The sequence below is a fragment of the Gossypium raimondii genome, chromosome 3 (genome assembly GCF_025698545.1).
Source record: "Gossypium raimondii isolate GPD5lz chromosome 3, ASM2569854v1, whole genome shotgun sequence".
NCBI classification, from domain to species: domain Eukaryota; kingdom Viridiplantae; phylum Streptophyta; class Magnoliopsida; order Malvales; family Malvaceae; genus Gossypium; species Gossypium raimondii.
In genome coordinates, this window is record NC_068567.1 from 60,258,951 (window position 1) to 60,279,273 (window position 20,323).

The following is a 20,323-nucleotide window of genomic DNA, read 5'->3' on the forward strand; positions in this document are numbered from 1 at the left end:
GAGAATTTCTGTGAATGGGAAAGTACGCTGAAGAAGGCATGACGATTGAGTCCAGAATTCTGTGATGCTGTTCATAATACAGATGGGCTGGATAACAAAGAACAGGAGATGACATGACAGTCAATTTGTTGGCAGCGTCCTAAATCAGGATGGACTAAAGTCAACACAGATGGTGCTTGAGAGGGGTTATGCAGTAGCTGGAGGTTCTATCCAAGATGAGAATGGTGTCTGACAATCTGGTTTTGCACGGAATATGGGGATTTGTATTATTATTGAGGTTGAATTATGAGGTATGTATAATAGCTAGATGTTGGTAAGGAAGATGAAGGTGAGACGGGTGATGTTGGAAACGAATAGTTTAGCAGCTTTGAATTTTATCCTTATGAAGGCGAGGTGGATTATGATAGTGTTATGCTACGGAGCATAAAAAGGCTAGTTGCTTGTGATTGGAGAATTGAGTTCAAGTGTGTGTTTTGTGAAGGGAATTGGCTTTAAATTTGGAATCAGGTATTTGTGTTTTTAAACTATTAGTAAATTTATATTTTGGTCACCCAACTTTAAAAAGTTTTAAAATAGTTACTGAATTATTTGAGAGCCTTTATTTTAGTCACTGAGTTTCTAAATTTATTTTTAAAAGGGTTCAGCTAGCGAGTTGTGAGCAACAATTAGACAATTGATACAGTTGATTAGGACCCATCGATGAGTAAAAGAACATTACTTAGATCCAAGTCTATTTGCTGGTCAATGTTGGAGATTTGCAAATAAAGAAGGCTGCACAAAAATGATTTTAATAGCCTAGTGACTTAAACGAAAATTTTCGAAAAATTTAAAAAATTTTGGAACTTTTTGAAATTGAGTTGTATATTTTAACTAAAGAACTGAATAGTGTAGTCTCTGTAGGAGGCAAAAAAGAAGAAGAAAAGAACAGCCCCATGGAACCAAAATCCCACTTTCTTCCGCAGATGTAGTATATGAATAGTTTTATGTACAGCCTTGTGCAGCTGTGCTTGCTCATCATTACAGCATTCATCACTTTGTCAGCCATTATAGTTGCTTTTATTATGATGTTTTCTTCTCCATCTTTTCTTCTTTCTTTTTCGATTTCTAACTCTGTTAAGTTCATTGCAGAAACATTCGTGGATCATTCTGATCTTTTATCCAAGTTGTAGAAACCACATGTTTATACTTCTTGAATCTTCTATATGCATGGCGATTATCCTATGTGTTACATAGGTGGGAATCAATGTCTATTTAGTTAGCGGGTTCATTCGTTGAATGAAGTTGATCGAACATATTACAAATAGAGATTATTCAAAGATGGAACTCAAAATTAATATTGAATGAAAATTTAAACACAAAATTTTTATTACTTTATCCGTAATTCAATCGACATGAATGAAGATTATAAATTTTTGCGATTAGGAGACCTCAAAGCCAAAATCATCATAATACTTCCACAATCAAATGCTGGAAAACAAACCATGAGTAAAGAGGAGTCTTATTTTCAAACCTAGCACTCCACTTACAAAAATATATTAACCCAAATCCCGATGAACAAACACATCTTGCAAGAGGAGATTGTGAAATATATGAACTAATACATTAGAAAAGAAAAAAAAAACCCATGGGAACAAACCGACTCAGCAATGGCAATAAATGATCTGATTCGGGCGGCAACTCATAAACTATGACTCAGCAGCAATTTCCATGGATGTAAGTTTCTCAGTGATGGGTTCTTCTTGTCGGTCACCTTCAAGTTGACTATAGTTTCCTTTTTCCTTAAAGAGCTGAACATGGTGGTGCTTACAATAAAGTTTGCCTTCATGTGCAATGTAATTTGATGGACTAATAGTGCAACCTCCATGGCTGCATTTGAAGCAGCCTCTGTGGTATGATGTCCCATCAACAGTAACCTTTTCAATTGGATAGACAGTCTTATTGCATCCCACACATTTTTCTTTGGTTCCACCGAATAAATTCACCACTTTCTGTGCATTCTATTGCCATACAATTAAACAATCAATGGCTAGACATTAGTAGAAGTGTTAGTTTGGTGGTAGAATATCATAAAAAATTTACAAAGAATTACCTCATTTTCTATGTGTTTTTCAGGTTTGGCAATCTTTGGTGTTCCTAAAAGAATCATACATTAAAAAAAGAAATTAGAGCAAATGGTTTAATGAATCCTCTCATGTATAGTAATAAATGTTAATAAAAAAAATTACAATTTGTCGAGTCGAGTGATAAAAGAGTTTAATGCTTTTAAGTAAGGTTTTAAGTTCGAGTTTTGTGAATGGAAACAACAATGTTGAGATACTTTTGTCTCTCATTTAAGGTATACTGAGTTGAGTGATAAGGAATTCAATATCTCTTAAGTAAGGTTTCAGATTCGAGTCTTGTGAATGGAGAAAACAGTATTGGGAGAACTTTGTCCTCATTTAAAGGTCCAACTCAGCTCGACTTCAAATTTAGTTGAAACTCAATATGACTATTGGATACCAAAGATAAAGATAGAAGTTTAATTAGACCCCTCAAAGTTTTTCTAAATTTTCATTAAATCCTTATTGAAAAAAACTTTAGTTAAACATAAAATTTAATGTCAAGATCCATCAATGACCTTGATCGGAGGTCTAAACCCAAGGAAAACCAAATCAAACAAGGGTTTACAATGCAATTTTACCTTCAAAACTCTTGTCTAGACTGCCAGTTCTTTTGAAGAGTTGATCATAGTGAGGCCTGCAATAAAGCACCCCTTCAAAAGAATTGTAATTGCTAAGCTGCAAAAGAAAAAAAAGGGTCCAATTCATGTTTCTAATATACCAAAAAATGCAAATTCCAAAAGAAAATATGCATATAATTGGAAAAAACCCCCCATAAATGATCGTAATATTGGGTTAATTACCTTGAGAGTACCCTTACAATGGTGGCATCTGAAACAAGCTTTGTGAAAGACCCTATTATCAGCAGTGAGCTTATCAACCAAGTAAACAGTCTTGTCACAGGCCATGCATTTTTGTTGAGTCCCTGCAAATGTTGCCATTTTTATGTTATTTTCCAACTCACTCACCTTTCAATATTATTCAACTCAGTCCTTCCTCCTTCTTTTTTTTGGCTTAGTTTCTTTCTTTTAGTTTTTTATTCTCTCTTCCCGTCTACAACTCCATCATTGTTAATATAGAGGATGCAGTGAATTGTGGGCAACCATTTTTTAAAAAAAAAAAGGTAGATTTATAGACAGATTTGATAAAAAAGAAAAAGAGGTGCCCCCACTTTTGCTATCATTTTTCTCCTCCTTTTAAGCAATTCCTGCAACACCTTCTTTACATTTCAATCTGTAATTTTTTTGTTTTTTACTTTATTTTTCATTTTAAATTGACCCCATCCTTCCCTTTTTCATAATTGTGATTAAGGACCCAAAATAAAATTGTAAAATGTGAGGGTAAGAAGATGAAAATTTCAATGATTCACAATCAATTCTTAGTAACTAAAATTGTTTAATGTATGTTAGATCAATGTCAAAGGTAACATGGTACTGACTACAACCTAAAATTTGGTTATGTCCTTGGGTTCTTGCAAAAGGTTAAAATATACATTACATCCTTGTATTCTTTAAAATTTTGAAATTTAATCTCTGTACTTTTATTTCTGAAAATTTAGTCCTTTTACTTTGAAAAAAAAGATTAACATTATTATTTTCACTAAATAGCAATGAAACTAAAAAAATGACATTGCAATGAATTTGAATTTAACAAAATGACTTTTAACAATGTTAACGCACGGCACTCGTGTCCTTTTGGTGGGTGAGCTAATGACCCAATTCAACAAGGCACTCCTGCTCAAACTTTTTATAGAATCGAAAGATAAAACCCGAGCTTGATCTGAAAATAATACCAATTAGATGAAGAGTCCGTCAACTTTGAACGAATCTTTTTCGAAAAGATGTACAAGCATCAAGAGATTGAACAGGGTGAAAAATTATTAGTCAAGATCATGCATGGTAATGTAGAAGTTTTAGGTAAATCAACAGCTTTTTTTTCTTTTAAGAAAAAAACTTTTCCTTTGTGAGGGGCCTTAAAAGAAATTGAATCAGAAGAATTTAATCATGAAAAAGCCAGCTGGATTCATTGTTGTATCTTTTTACTTTTTTTTTCTTTATTTAATTACTTCTATTAATAAATTATTATGATGAATGGGAGCATGATATGATATCATGATCCTGTAAGTGATGTGGTTGATACATGTAATCTTTTCTTTTTTATCTGGTATAGGATACTCATCATACAACTTAAAGGCTTCAGCTTTTACAGATTGGTCACACAACCTAATAATAATAATAGTAATAATAGTCACAATGTTGAGAATTGAAATTCCAACAAAATATATACCTTTTTTAATTATTTTGTATAGATTCTGATTTTATCTGTTATTTTTAATATAATGTCTATAATTACCCATAGTCCTTTCCAGCCCATAAATAAGAGGATAATGTGCTTCAGCGCACTCGAATTCACATCCTCCTGCGTTGACAACAATAACCATGCCAATCGAACTAATATTCAATCGATCGAACAAATTTTTTTAACTTGGTTCAATTTTAGAATAAAAATCATTCACATATCTATTATATTTCATCTAATGGGAAGTATGCAGGCATAAATAGAGTAATATTATTTGAGCCGAACCAAATCGATTGGATATGAATCAATTAGAATATCGGTTCATTATAGGAATTAAATTAATTAATCCGTAAATTCGTACGTATCAATTAAATCCAACTAAAATATCAGTCCAACTTATGGTTTAATTAAAATTTTATAATATTATTTAATTTAATCATAAACCAATCAAACCTATTAAAAATTTAATAATTTAACCGATTCCACTATAATTAAGTTCTAAAAGCCTTTATTAATTGCGTTTCATATTGGGACTTTGAGGGCACGAGGTTCAATTATCAATAATAATTAGCATTTGTAGGGTGTGTCTCTAAACCAAATGGTGAAAGCTGACGAGCAACTCGGTGGGCATTTGGTCTAGTGGTATGATTCTCGCTTCGGGTGCGAGAGGTCCCGAGTTCGATTCTCGGAATGCCCCTCAACCTTTTTGCTTACTCCCTTTGTAGTTTCTGTCATACAGTTTGTATTATGGACCCCAACATGATCTGCTTTTCAAGCATTGAAATTGCTAATTTTAAAATTGTAATAATAATGCTATTTTTGGAAGTTGGGCAAAGCTTATATCCCCACTGACCTGTAATCATGGTAATATCAGGGGAAACATTAGATCTGCCATCACCTGTTAAAAGAAAAATGGACTAACACCACACAATTCAGGACCATGTCCAAATACTTCCTGAAAAATGGTTTAAAGATTAGCTTATTGATCAATTAGGCCAGCATTTAAGTTATAATGTAAGAAAAATATGAACATAATCCATAAATCTTGTATTTAGTTTACCCTAAATCTGAAAACAAAAAGCTAGAAGGGAAGCTCACTTGGTTAATAGACTATGATAATTAGTGAAAACAAATAACGAGCTTCCAGAAGCGGGCATTTGGTCTAGTGGTATGATTCTCGCTTAGGGTGCGAGAGGTCCCGAGTTCAATTCTCGGAATGCCCCCCATTTGGTTTTTATTTATAATAACCCTATAACACAGTAACTTCATATCCACTTGTTTTCCTTACAGGATTTCTAAGCTGTAAAAAATGGTGCATTTTTTGTATCTTCAAAAGTTTATTTTTTTACCTTTTAATCTGACAACCATATCCTTAGTTGAATAAAACAGTGCGGTGAAGCACTGCAAAGGTGTAAAAACCTGGTCAAGGAGGGATATATTTCAGCATCCTTAGTTGAATTACCAAATGGCTCTTTAGCAGCTGAAGTAGATAAAGTACCTTATTTGCAGAAAGTCCACAAACAAGAGGTTATTAGGACATTACATTTTATGGCCAGTTGATAACAGCCAATTTGACCAATATACCAGCAAACTATAAGTTTAAAAGCCTCAGTGTCGACATTCATTGAGTATCTGCGAGCAAAAGATGTACCCCAACTTGTGGAGTGGAGTATACCTGCATCCCAACTGGTCTTCCCATGGCCAAAGCCGCCATGCCATCCGCTAATCTATTTCCCTCCCTACACGAATGCCGTACCTTCACCTCCCACCCTCGCAGGACTATCTTCCTCTGAGACCGTAGCACTGCACTATGAAATTCTATTGTACGCACCCCACGGCTCGGCTTCCATAACCGAGCATGATGAGCCGATGCATCTTGAGAATCCCAACAATCATCGTCCATGGCAGTCCCTTATAGCACCCCCTGCAGCAGCTCGAGCATCCTTCCCTTCTCACTGCCCCGTCCGTATTCACCTTTCACCATTTTCTTTAAGAATTAAATTAGCGTCTAAAAAGTTCACAAGTCATCATTTAGCGGGAACTTGATCATAAGAACAAGGAACTATTAACGATCACAGCAAATAGCAGAAGGCGGGCATTTGGTCTAGTGGTATGATTCTCGCTTTGGGTGCGAGAGGTCCCGAGTTCGATTCTCGGAATGCCCCCATGTTTTTTTTCCCCAAGTTTTAGAATCTGTAATAATTGATGATCATAATTCATAATCCAACCTCAAGTCAACTTCAATTAAGAGTATAATAATGTAGAAAACGTAATGACATTTACAGTTTAGTTTGTTTCCTGACAAAATTCCTTACAATTAACTACCAACCTGCAATTTTTTAAATGCAAACATTTTAATCTAATTTCATACAGCTAATCTTCTCATCATCGGTGAAAAAATTCAATCAAAACGAAGTTCCAAAAAAATTGTTTCTAACATAATATATCAATAAATTATAAAAGGTTAGCTTAACCCTAGGCTCCAACAGGTTCCCAAAAAAAAAAAAAAAGATCAGAGAATTTCAATAGAACTCTGAAAATAAATCGGTGAAATTGTACTTACGGTTGAGCAAAAATCATCTGCATACCAGGCAACATGTATGCGATTACCGTTTAGTTTTTGAGGATTTCGCGGTTTTTCGATAGGGTAAATTTCCGGTGTCTTTCCCGTTCAGTTCCGTAGCTGGCTTTTTGCCTAAACCGGAGGGACAGAGAAAGGGTCATGCGAAATGTGAAGGGTGACTGAAAAGTGAATGGATTTTGGTGTCAAAGGTGAAACATTCCTTTTGGCGGTTAAGTTCATATTTTTTAAAAATAAATACCACAAGTTTTTCACTTTAATAAATTTTACTTTTTTATCGATTAAATCTTAATTCAATTCACTTGAACATTATTACCAATGTATAAAAATGTGTGAGTTGAGAAAAAGCTACGAGTAATTTTAAATATTGTATAAAAAGAATAAATATAATCAAAACTTATAACGAAAGTATTCAAAAAAAAGATTATTTAAAGAGTAATTATTCATTGACTAATTGATGATGAAATATAACTCTTATTTAAAAGTTGAGTTAAAAATTAGTTTAAAGATAAAGTCAAATTAATAAAAGATGTAAACTATAAAAACTAAATTTCAAATTATACCATATAATAATATGTATTATTTAAAAAAAAAATTAAATCATATTCCTATAAAAAGGGATATGCATGACTGCCTACGAATGGAACTAAAAATGCATCGAAATCCTTCGTTTGTAAGAAACCACTAATATCTGTACACAAAAAGGATAAAACAAATTTATGTCCTCACTCACTCACTCGCCCACCAAACAAATATATATAATACTTATGATTCGAACCAAGTTGGAAAATTAAGACAATGGTGTCATTCAGACATTGAGAAACCCTGTTAAGCAGACAGCAAAGTCATGTATTGGACCACCATGGATGAAAGATGCTTCAATTCTTTGACTTTGAATGCTTCACCAGCCAATCGATCACTGTATCGATGTTGGTAGAGTTCTTGCATGAGATCATATAGCAACAAACCTCTCTATCTGTAATGGATTTCAGCCCCCTGCATTATCGAAAATTCACATTGTAAAGCAATAATTAATAACATAAATGGGGTCACATTAACAGTTTCGGCTGGCAATAATTTTGACAACTGGTTATGTCAGGCTACGGCCATACTTTTAACTCTAAACTTACATTTGCTCTGTCAAATTCTCCTTAGACAAGGCTTCAGATTTGTCAATCTTGTTTCCGAGAACCAGTAGGGGAATACCACTTAATGAGGGTTTACTTAACAGGTCATGGAGTTCTCTTCTCGAGACAGATAAGTTATCATTATCGGCAGCGTCCACGACATATCTGTAAATTGCAGAAAATCATGGTTAGAATTAGTTGAACATCATTAAGAAGACAACATACTGGTGAAAACTTTACGTGCAGAAGGTAATAAGACAGATATCGTATATCAATGTATACTTCCCACATGAGTAATTTGCAAGTCTCACAAAGCAAAATGCTACCTTAAATCTGTAGGAATTTAAGACAAACGGTAGCTGAAAGGAAATTATAAGAACGGGTGGTGTCGAGTGATGAGGCAGCCAATTGTGTGTAAAGATATATTTGTCGAATGTAAAGATCCAAATCATATCCCACAATTCTGTGTTATATAGATCCTTCCCTACTTCTTATTGCCCTCAATTATACATTCAGATATATTGTAAATTTACACCAGCACTACAACAGTACATGCATGACTACAACTTTTGGACTTTGCCTTTCCTGCCTAACAATTGTTCATAAATGCAGATAAGGGAAGTCAAGATATAAGAACAGACTTAGTTGAACACTAGAAATAAGATGGACAGAGGACATTGTTTATGTAGAGGTTATTTTTAAGAAATAAAGTTAATGCAAGCCCAATAATAAGATGGACAAAGAACATTGTTTACATAGAGGCTTCTTTTTAAGAAAATAAAATTAGTTCAAATCCAGCAATAAGATGGAGGTGGAAATTAGGATGTGAAAATATATCAATCAACAAAGGGAACTTTTTATTGTAATTTCCAATAGAATGCCATCCATGGAAGACAAATATCTTTAGTCAGAAAACAAACAAACGGCTTTTGTTTCTAGGAATCTAGAGTCTAATATTCTTTGATATGTAGTATGCATAGCGTACTCTCAAAACAATGATAATAATTATGCAGAACAATTTTCTGTGAATAAAGGCACATATATCATAAAAACACTAAACGGTGTAAGAGGTTCCAAGGTCATCCAATAAAGATAAATGTGGTAGCTAAGAAAGTACGAATAACATACACAATAGCTGAAACAGCACGGCAGTATCTCTCCCACATACTTCGAAACCTTGGTTGACCCCCAAGATCCCATAACTTTATAGTGACATTTCCTTTTGTTACCTTCCTCATATTAAATCCTACCTGCAAACAGATGAGATGTCATGAAAATAAAAAGGAACAAAACCCACCAAAACAAAAACTTATTGAGTGCAAATGACAAACTTCTCAAGAATGAATGTTGGTATAGGCTCTTTCCCATATGACTTACCGTTGGTATCATATCTTCACTATATCCACCGGTCTGACAAAGAAGTCCAGTTGTCAGAACAAGCTAAAAGAATAGGATACTAACAAACAAAACACAGTTATGACTGATCTAGATATTCACTTACTGCAATGACATTAACTAGGGACGTTTTTCCAGCATTCTGGAGGCCTATTAACGATAGCTCCATTTCTTGCTTGAAGAAGAGACTACAAGAAAAGAGAAAGAAAATAAGAAAGGACAACGGCAAATTTAACCCAAATATAATTGATTAGTATGTAAAAGGGAAGGCCAATCAGAAACATGCATCAAGAGCTCTCATAAACTTGTAAGGTGTTCCCTGGATATACATAAAAACATGCAAAAAAGTAAAATGGTCAGAAGAAACAGGATAAATTTTGGGCTGCCTCAGCCAATCACACCCCACCTCTCCCAAAAAGATAATTAATAACTAAACAACCCTCTTGCCAGACCCACCAGCAACAACTAAAGCCTTCCCTTTGTCACCCTAGGTCACAATTCCTAGTACATGACAGACACTGATCTTTGACAGTCTGCTAATTTGGACTAGAGAAGAAAAAACAACAGAGGAGAATGAAATGATGCTGTAGTAGTTTATTATCCCGTTGAAGAAAACCATATAATGTAAAACCAGCTATGCCTCAATCAAGAACTAATCCTCAAGAACCCTGTCATTGACTAATTCTCCTAATTGATTATTGTTCATATCAACAATATCATCATTAATACCAGACCATAACCCCTATGGTCACCAACTAGACAATCTCAATATGACAAGCCATCCTTATCTCAAGTACTTCAGCAAGATAACCCTCCCTTGTCAGCACCAGCTGAATTATCACTTTCCCAACTGCAATACCCAAAAAACTGGAACTCACACTACAATGGACATAATTTGCTTAGATTACAGCAAAAGGACACATGTATGTTATTCCAGTATTCAAAACACCCAAGCACCTAGAGCATAAATGTCAAAAAAAAGAAGAAGGAAGATATTTTCCTAGCTATCTTTCAAAAGCAACCAAACCAAGCACCTCAACACAATGGTTAACAAAACCTTGTAGCTAGCTAGGCAACTGTGTCTATAATCAATTAAAACTAGCCATCAAGCAATTAATATCTAAACAATAGCTTAAAATTTCAAATCTAGTCTACAATCACAGCCATACAAAAGCATGTTTAACTTATGCATATTAATAATGTAATTAACAAAGTTTCTTAAAAGGCAATTATCACATTGCATATAAAAAGAATGCATTGTTTTATCATTCAAAAATAGCTGCATTAAAGGGAAGGAAATCCAACAAGAAACAAAAACAATAAATTCCACTTTCAAATCCAATAAACAAAAACAACCAACAAGACAGATATTCCACACTTCTATATGCTTAATCCAATCAATTAAAATATTATGTGTGAAATTCAATAAAAATATATTGATCGTTGAGCAAATGGCTTTTTTTCCTGGATTCGAGAAAGTAAAAAAGGAGAAAAACGGAAGAAACGAATAAAGTGAAAAAAAAAATATAAAGAATCTATATTTTCTCAGTAACCAAACAAGGAAGAGAAACTTACCTTCGAAGCCAATTGAGAAAAGCTTCCCATAATCCCATCTTTCCTTTCGAATGAGAAAAAAATTCAAGAAAATTAGGGTTTCGACTTTGAGCTGCTAAGATCCGTCGAAAAGAACATTAAATAAAAATTATTCGCTTTTTTTTACAATGATTGAATTCCCTCGCTATTTAAAATCAGGGAAATATATAATGATAAAAATATATAAATAAACCACGAAAAAAAACAGAATGTTCCCTCGCTGGTTTTCACGCGCAAAAAAGGGAGAGTGTAGAATTTAAGCCAATCGTGAAGGTTTCTGTTGTATATTTGGCGATATCTGTGTGGTGCGTGATGTTCACGCATAATACGGAGATTGAATTATGAGTTACAAGATAAAACAAAAGTACTTTTGGGTAGGAGTAAAACGACGCCGTATGAGTGGCAGTGATTTCTTCGAATTAAAACACTACAATCCAGCTCTTTTAGTTGCAATCTCCAGGTTCTATCGGATAACTTTTAAATATATTTTCCATTTTTAAAGATACGTAGCAAGCCACGTCACTTGATGATAAACTTAAATTACGAATATTTAAGTAAAATATTTTTGGTAAAATATTAAATAAATAATATCAAAAAACAATAATGATCCGAATATATAATTTCAATCCAATTCCAACTCTTTTATTATTATTATTACTGGTAAAATTATATTCAATTAGGATTCATGATCGCATTAATTTTGAAATCCAATTTTATCGGAATATGAGTTCAAAAGAAAAGGAAAAAATTAAATTTTATATTTTCGTTGCTAAATTGGATTAATTTTTAAGGTTAGAGAGAAGATTTTCTGTATCTCTTTTTAATTATTTGATGATATTTTAATAATCTTTTCTATGTCACTAGCACATAATTTTAATTTTTTTTAATCTAAATCTCAAACTCTGAACCTAAACCCTAAACTCGAACCTAAACATTGAACCCAAGTTCGAAGTCTTGAAGCAAACTCAAATCTTGAAGCCTAAACCTTAAACCAAAATATTAAGTTTAGAGTTCAGGGTTTAAAATTCGAGTTCGGAATTCAAAGTTTAGGTTAAAAAATACTAAAATTATGTATCAATGATATGAAAAAATTATTAAAAAATTAAAAAAATTTCAGAATTACGTGGTGGGCTTGTTCATATAATCTTTTCTCTTTTAAGGTTAAACAATACCATATATATTTTTAATTTATTCTTTTTGTCAAGGTATATTTTCAGCTTCTAGATAATTTTTAAAAAAATTTCTATCTTACCCCACTTTTTGTAATCCCATCCGTCGTAAATAATATTTTTATTTTCAATATATTTTAATAGTAAAATAATTTTATTTTTGAAAGAAAACAATTTTTTAACAATCTCATCATACGTTCTGACTATATTGATTTATTTTGACAAAAGTTTTAAAATTATCTACAGCTTCTCCCGAAGCCATAAATAGGAGGATAACGCGCTTCAACGCACTCAAATTCACGCCCTCCTACATTGACATCAATACTCAGCTCAATCGAGCTAAGACTCAATCAACAAAAAAAATTATTTGGAGATATTTTTAAAAAGGAGTGGAATTAGATATTTTAACATTTTAAATATTTTTGGTCGGTTTGGTCTGTGAAAGAGTATTAGGACAAATTTTTTAATGAAAATAAGACAAATAAAAGAATGAAAATTATTTGGGCGGTTGGGTATTGGGTTAAAAGTGTTGCCATTGCGAATTGACAAATCAAAGCAGGTGTCTTTATCAAAACCATGTGGGTTATACATATATTGCTAATTCTTTGATTTAATTTCTATTTTTTAAAAATAAAAAAATTAAGTATCTTACTTTTTTTATTATTTAAAATTTTCGTTTTAATTACTAACATTGTTAGCATTTCTCGTCAAAATTTATAGACATGGCACGTGCATTAGGTTGTTTTTATATCATGTGACATATGATTGATATAATATTTTAAATTGATAAATTTTGATAAAACTATCATCGACGATTATGATTGCGATAAAAATTTAAATTAAAAAAATAAAATGATTGAATTTTTAACTTTTAAAATATAAGGACTAAATAGCATATTTTAACCTATTTTCCGTCACTAAAGATGCTTTATTTCTTTTTTCTCTTCTAGCACAACATTGGTCAAAGATGTTCACCTCATCCCTAAAACATGAGATTGATCCGCAATATAATATATGTGGTAGTTTAGTAACGCCCGACTATATTGGTGGCAGTTGGTGAAAGTATTATGAAGAGTCTAATTGCATTTTGTCCCTTTTATTCAGAAAATGGGCAAACTGGTTCTTGTAAATTAGATTAAAGAGCAAATCGATTCTTTCTGTTAAAAATTTTATCTATCTATACTGTTAAAAACTGGCGCAATTAATCAAAAAACACGCCATGTGTACCTCATGCTAACATATAAGGACTAGTTTTTAATAACAGAAATGACTTATGAACTAATTTTCCATTTTTTGAGTAGAGAGATGAAATACAATTTGACTCCTAATGCAAAAACCCCCCAACAATATTTTTACTACAGTAGGTTGAGGGACCTTTGTTCAAAATTCCCATGAAAGCATTTATTAAATTTGTTGTATTATAGAGAGTAGAGACCATTTTTGTGAAAACAAGTGTGAGAAACAATGGTAGGGGTACTCGAAACAAATAAAAAGGAAGCATCCTGGAAGCAACATGGGTACTTACAAAATCGGCAAGCTCACGTTCATGGCTGCCCTTTCAACTGTCGGGTTGTTTTTTCTTGGTTCATGAAAGTGACTAATGGTATCCAATTGTAGGGGAGTTCGATGCTCGGAGATAAATCTGTAAAATGTTACCTATGAACCTTCCCAACAAGTCCAGTATTATAGCCAAAGTATCTATGTTCGATTTTATCCCCAAAATTGTCTCAATGGTTATAGCTACATTTGCAAGTCATCATATAGTAAAATTTTATAACAGATCTTCAAAAGACTTTTATTACTAGCCATCATCTGAGCTTTATAACAACAATTCAAGCATCAAATTGAAGCAAGACAGTAATGTTTTCTGTCTCTTTCGTTACCTTAAAGTTGATACTCATTGAACTGTTAATCAAAGGATGGCTCACTTTTACCCTGTAATCACCATGAAAGAGTAAAATTTCAGACATTCCTCTACTATCTGTTCTAACTTGTCTCCTCCCAGATTTCCACTCATTAATCAACTTGTCTACAACTTCTCCGACAGGCGTAGGTTCGAAATCATAATTTGCCAGCGTCATACACTTGAATCCGGCAGCTATCGGACCGCCGAAAATGATAATCCCTTCGACTGCAGGATGAGAATAGCCCTCCCTTAGTATATCTTCCAAGTTGTGTGCCTAGTCACAAAAAAAATAAAAATAAAAAGACAATTAGTACATGTTTATGATTTTATGTTTTGTGTTAATCGGATCTGGTCCCAGTACCTGATCTGGTCCCCCACCGACATCAACTTCCGTAAGCCATATAGGTAACCCCATTGTTCCTAGAATGTCCAAAGCTGATCTCATGAAAGCTATGTTCGGTTTCGGATCACGAAAATGGCCTTCTAATCCTATTGCTGCCTTCAAGCCTGCATTGCCAGGAAATGAAAGGATCTTCTCAAGTTCCTCCTTGTATTTACAAGCAGTTGCTGTATGATCCTTGCTGTTTTCGATTGTATTGTACTCGTTCATAAAAAGAGTCATACTCGGATCGAGATGGTAAGCCATCGAGTAGAACATTGAAGATGCGTTTTCCCCAAGTTTGTCCTCGAAGAATCTGAAATGTAGATTCTCATTCATTACATCCCACCCGATTAACCGTCCTGCATATCTCGAAACCACCGAGTTCAACCTTCGAGTTGCAGCTTTCATTAGCTCGGCTGGTGGAAGTTCTTTAACCCATTTAGGCTGCATTACACGATTGTCCCAGAAAACATTATGACCTCTAATGGAAATCCCATTTTGTTCGGCAAAATTCACCATTGCATCCGCAACGGTATAGTTCTCTACGCCTCGTGTTTTTTCAGTGCTGTACCATTTCATCTCGTTGGTGAAACTGGTAACCTTGAATCTCGAGGCGAACCATTGCCGATAAGCTTCATCCGTGACGATATAATGGTTCATTCCGCATCCGAATGGGAAACCGGACTTGGTTTGAAGTATCAAGATCAAAGCACCATCAGCCGCAGTTCCATTGGCATATGTTACCTTGAAACTCACCTTCTTCTTACGAACCTGAATCAAATTCACTAAACTTAAGTACACAACCGCAATAAACACGACACGATTGATCCTGATTACCTTGTCAATACTTTTGTCTTGGTGGGATCTCCATTCCTTTGCTGTGAACGGCTGCAACGAAACATTATCGACTCGAATCTCCATTGCTTTGCTCTGCATTCATGCAAAAAACATAAGGTCCCTTCATCCCGAAAAAGACATTTTTCGACACACGAACCGCATACCGAATAAACCGAAACAACTACCATCAAAAGAATCTCAACAACGCCTGTAAATTCAGCACCTATGCCACCTTTTAACAGTGACCAACACCCTTGTTTAGCCATAGTTTCACCTCCATGTACCAATTCACCATTAGAAGCCTTGAATGCAACAGCTACAGTCTCACTTTCACTCCCATTGCTGATTTGAACCCAAGCTGAATATTTCAATAATATTTCATCATTCAAGCAAATCAATTACTTTAATCTAATCATTGGGAATATAATCCATCAATTAAAACAATAAATTACATTTCATGTTATATATATTTACCTGAAAATGTATATAAATTTCCTTTCTCGAGCTTTACAGTTTTCAATGAGAGTGTTGTATTGTGTAACCCATCATTTGAAACTCCTAATTCGCTCGACAATGTGGATCCATTTGTTCTTTGATTAAACCCAATCATCCCTCCACCATATTGAGCTCTCTTGGGCGCTGCCAAGCACTGGTTGACGATGATACAGTTTTCAGTTGACATGTTTCATAATTAACCACTGATCATAATTACATTGTTCTTAACATTAATAAGGGTTAATTCCACCGACCATCCTCCAAATATGGTCTGAATTGTAAATTGGTTCTTAAACTTTAAAAATTTTAATTGAGTGCTCCAAGCATAGTACCCTATTAATCAAGTTATTTCGTGAGCCTCACTGTCAACTTAGTAGTTAAATGTCAGCTCAACTGTGGCACCAGCATATTTAAAACGGATAAAATAATATTTAGTCCTTGAATTTGGTAACTTTTCTCAACTTGATCCCTAAACATCTTTTTGGTCCACATTAGTTCCTGAATTTGGTAACTTTTCCTAATTTTGTTTAATGTGATGATGTGAAACTCTAATATTGTGCCATGTTATCACCTAAAAATTATAATTTTAATAAAAAAATTTAGGTGATGATGTGGCATGACCTCAAAGTGCCACATCATCACATAAACCAAAATTGAAAAAAAAAAATTTACCAAGTTCAGGACAAATGTGTACAAAAATAAAGTTCAAGGATCAAGTTGAGAAAACTTGCCAAGTTTAGGATTAAATGTTGCATTATTCCTATTTAAAACACGTTGGTCAAATTGCAAACATGTGCACACCTATAGCATAAATTGCTCAAACTTTTTGATGATAATGTCCATATGGCAAGTATATACATATTTACAATTTAGTCCATGTGTTTTAAAAATATTTTATGTTAGATCCGAACTAATATTTAACATCTAAATTGATGGCTAGAACTATTTGAAGTAAGGACCAAGATAGAATCTGGGCAATAGTTTGAAAGGTTTGGTGCAATTAACCCTAATAATAACAACATCATTGCCGATTTTTCCGATGCAATCTCTTCTTTGTACTGTAAACAGATACCACATCGGCATTAAAAAATAGTTTTCTTTTTTCTTTCAAAAAGTTCCAAAATGAAAAACATTAAAAAAGAAGCAGCAGAACAGGAAAAGTCCAGAGGTAGAAGATGATAATGTACTTGCCTCCATTGTTGCAGAATAGTCATAGGAGAAAGAAAAGACGCCATGTCCTGCATTGGAACCAAAAGAGATTAACAGAAAATTAATTAGACAGTAATTAACCATCTTTAATTTCTTGTCTAAAACATGTTTGTCGAGTGTTTTAGAGAAAGGAAGAGTAACCTGAAAACAGGAGAATGCATGTCGCAAGTAAAACGCTGGCCTCTGCAATCTTCATCTTTTCCACAATACAGACAAAATCTTTAGCCTCATTTATACACGGGTTAAGGATTTATTTACCAAATTTAGATTTTTAACTGGATTTTAACCCGAGGCAAAAAGGTAAAATTTAACAATATTAGTCGATTGTGTTTTTAACTTGATTGGTATGAATATTGTTGTCAATACAGAAAAATATGGATTCGAGTGCGATGAACATAATATCCTTCTATTTATGAGTTGGATAAAGGCTTTGGGTAGTTGTAAGCATTCTTAAAAAAAAACAATAATGATAATTAAATTATTTATTTTCTGAAAAACACTTTTTGACAGTAGTGGTAAATACCGTCAAAAATTACAAAAGCACTTTTCAACCTCGATGGTAAACTAGCTCTAAATTGATATCCCTGTTGACCGGTCTCAACTCATTTAGAAAATTATTAAATTTTCATTCATTTAATAAAATAACAAATATTATTTTGAAGGTGTTTATATATATTTTTATAAATTTAGAAAATACATATAAATTGAAATCTAGAGATTTAATCAAAGTCCTGGCTATCTTAACTTTATCATTTCAACCAATTAAAAGCTAATGTTTGGTAAAACTATACTTTAGCCTCTCAAATGAATTTTTTATTTAATCCCTTCACAACTGGTGAAATAATACATTAATACATAATAAAATTACTCTTTGATCTCTCAAAATTTTTAATTATATTCTTACCCTATTTTTCTTTTGAGTTCACTCTGATAGTGTGTAAGTTTTATACACGGTGTGTAAGTTTTATACACGTGTGTAAGTTTTATACACGGTGTATAAGTTTTATACACGAAGAGTAAATAATGGATAATGTTAAAAATTATAAAAATATAATTATTATATCTTTTAAGTAGGTTATATGTCTGTCACGGGACTAGATCTTTAGTCTGGCAAATGTGCGACCTTAGGTGATTTATTGAGTTCAAATTCTACCTAAGTCAGCCTACACTTGGGAGATGAGAATTCTTAAAGAAATTCTCTAAAGTATCAAAGCAAAGCGGAAGCAAACTCGAAAAACAAAAAAAGCTACGAACGAACAAAAAATTCACAGAAAAATAATGCACACATGAGGAGGAAGGACTCCATCTATACTTGAATTCCCCCAAAATCAACAGTACAAATTGAGTTTCATCAAATATTGAGATTAGAGCCTATCTATATTTAATTGTCCTGAGAAATTTAAACTCTATACAATCTTATCTTTTTAGGATTTATCATATTTACCTTGGTAACTCTAGTTTTATTAGAGTATTTCACTAGGCCACTGAAGCTTTAAGTAGATAAGCTTCTCTTCATAGGTTCTACGAGTCGAGCCAGTTCATGTGGCTCAAATGAGTCTCGTTTAATAAGTTGACATCTATGAGGAGTTCTGTACGAAATGGTAATTGATATTGTATTGATACCGTATTAAATACAAATTTATATTTTATATAAAATAACACGATAATAATTTTAGCCTATAGTATTTATAAATGGGTAAAACTGTTCTTTTTTATTTCAAACTCATTTAATAAATATATCTTAAGGGTTAGAGGATTTTTCATCAAACCATAGGAGAGTGATTGGGTATTTTCCGAACCACAAAGGGTAATTGGATTTTTTATCAAATGATTTTAATATTTTTTTTCTATATATGTTTACTTATATTTAGACCTGTCCATGGGCCGGGCGGCCTGGCCCGGCCCGACGGTCCGCCCGAAATATGGGAGGGTTCGGGTAAAAATATAGGCCCGAAATATGGGCTTGGGTAAAAAAATGAGGCCCACTTTTTTGGCCCGGGCCCGGCCCAGCCCGAATATAATAAATATATTTTTTATTTTTTATTTTTAAAATACTTTTAAAATTATTTTTTTATTTTTTTATTTTTAAAACAATTTTTTAATGTTTATTTTAAAAACGGGCCGGGCCGGGCCGGGTCAGGCTCGGGCTTATGATATTTTCTCGGGCCGGGCCTGGACAAAATTTCAGGCCCATATTTCGGGTCGGGCCGGGCCCGGGCCTAGGAGGCGGGTCAAAAAAAATTTTCGGCCCGGCCCATGGACAGGTCTACTTATATTCGGTTGAACATTGCCAATATATAATTTTATTTTTATCCATTACTAATGAATCAAACGATGACACATCAATCAAAATAAAAATAAGTAACTATAAATTTATTTATTTTTAAACTATTAAACGATGTATTATTGTATAAATTATCGATAATACATAAATTATACCATCAATACATCAAATTTAACCCATATGTATTATACTTATATTTATTTAAAGGTTAAAATCAGAGACAAATATAAGTCCATTAAACTCAAAACCAAGAAACTGCTTATCCAAAAGGTAAGTGTCATATGTCTACACGATATTTGGTTCAATGTAAAACATAAACATATATCATAGTTCTTTTTCATTGGAGATTTTGGGGGGGGGGGTTTACAAATTTATAGACGTGGAATACCTCTATTTTAAAAGTTAAAAGCTTTGATTAGGAAGATTGAGGATTAAATTGTTAGAATTTACAAACATGAAGGGTTAAATTTATTGAATTATTTAGAATTAAAATCAAATTAATAGAATATATAAGTATTGATGACGAAATATGTTATTATACCGATCAGAAAAAGACTTACGATTATCAATTTAACGGTGAGTAACCAAATCATGAACGTCAACATAATTAATATATCCATATTTTTACCAACTCATGAAATGTGATTAGGTCCAGCACCTAGTGGCTCTATTTATGTTGAAGATGATATGGAGAGACTTAACTTGCATGAAATCATTAATTAATTTCTTGATATGGAAATTATAAATGTTTTAATTTAATTGTGAAGAATATAAATTAAATTTCCATGTTCTTAACATTAATTAAGTGTTGATATTAATGTTAATTATCCCTAATCATTGTAGTGGATAGAAATGCGTGAGGCAATAGATGTCTTACATAACTAGGAATATAACCCTACAAGGGTCCTTTTATAAATAAAGTATCTCTGAAAACACAATTAAATGGCA

General features: G+C 33.1%; 3 protein-coding genes and 3 non-coding genes across 8 annotated transcripts; 3 read left to right on the forward strand and 3 right to left on the reverse strand.

Annotated features, from left to right (window-relative positions):
• Positions 1 to 1,336: 1,336 nt before the first annotated feature.
• On the reverse strand, positions 1,337 to 3,191 carry LOC105795169 (LIM domain-containing protein WLIM1). 2 transcript variants are annotated; one of them, XM_012624677.2, is made up of 4 exons: positions 2,903 to 3,191; positions 2,681 to 2,777; positions 2,090 to 2,133; positions 1,337 to 1,988 (listed from the first exon to the last, which is right to left on the reverse strand). In XM_012624677.2, the coding sequence occupies exons 1-4, from the start codon at positions 3,038 to 3,040 to the stop codon at positions 1,686 to 1,688; spliced, it is 582 nt and encodes a 193-aa protein (XP_012480131.1). In that variant the 5' UTR covers positions 3,041 to 3,191; the 3' UTR covers positions 1,337 to 1,685. The 2 variants fall into 2 exon arrangements, with proteins under 2 accessions (XP_012480131.1, XP_012480128.1); XM_012624674.2 differs by having other exon boundaries at positions 1,337 to 1,997; positions 2,903 to 3,187.
• A 1,831-nt stretch (positions 3,192 to 5,022) lies between these two features.
• On the forward strand, positions 5,023 to 5,094 carry TRNAP-CGG (transfer RNA proline (anticodon CGG)). The gene has a single exon. It is a non-coding gene; the product is annotated as a tRNA-Pro (tRNA).
• A 454-nt stretch (positions 5,095 to 5,548) lies between these two features.
• On the forward strand, positions 5,549 to 5,620 carry TRNAP-AGG (transfer RNA proline (anticodon AGG)). The gene has a single exon. It is a non-coding gene; the product is annotated as a tRNA-Pro (tRNA).
• An 870-nt stretch (positions 5,621 to 6,490) lies between these two features.
• Positions 6,491 to 6,562, forward strand: TRNAP-UGG (transfer RNA proline (anticodon UGG)). Its single transcript has one exon. It is a non-coding gene; the product is annotated as a tRNA-Pro (tRNA).
• Positions 6,563 to 7,631: 1,069 nt separating this feature from the next.
• LOC105795170 (ADP-ribosylation factor-like protein 8a) lies at positions 7,632 to 11,247 on the reverse strand. Its single transcript, XM_012624678.2, has 6 exons — positions 11,076 to 11,247; positions 9,607 to 9,688; positions 9,483 to 9,515; positions 9,234 to 9,355; positions 8,109 to 8,270; positions 7,632 to 7,974 (listed from the first exon to the last, which is right to left on the reverse strand). Exons 1-6 carry the CDS (start codon positions 11,111 to 11,113, stop codon positions 7,857 to 7,859), a joined length of 555 nt encoding a protein of 184 aa, XP_012480132.1. The 5' UTR covers positions 11,114 to 11,247; the 3' UTR covers positions 7,632 to 7,856.
• A 2,774-nt stretch (positions 11,248 to 14,021) lies between these two features.
• LOC105795167 (endo-1,4-beta-xylanase 5-like) lies at positions 14,022 to 17,288 on the reverse strand. 2 transcript variants are annotated; one of them, XM_052628668.1, is made up of 7 exons: positions 17,233 to 17,288; positions 17,074 to 17,120; positions 15,862 to 16,036; positions 15,552 to 15,745; positions 15,388 to 15,480; positions 14,530 to 15,321; positions 14,022 to 14,442 (listed from the first exon to the last, which is right to left on the reverse strand). In XM_052628668.1, exons 1-7 carry the CDS (start codon positions 17,285 to 17,287, stop codon positions 14,095 to 14,097), a joined length of 1,704 nt encoding a protein of 567 aa, XP_052484628.1. In that variant the 5' UTR covers position 17,288; the 3' UTR covers positions 14,022 to 14,094. The 2 variants fall into 2 exon arrangements, with proteins under 2 accessions (XP_052484628.1, XP_012480125.1); XM_012624671.2 differs by having other exon boundaries at positions 15,573 to 15,745; positions 17,233 to 17,287.
• Between the last annotated feature and the right edge of the window lie 3,035 nt (positions 17,289 to 20,323).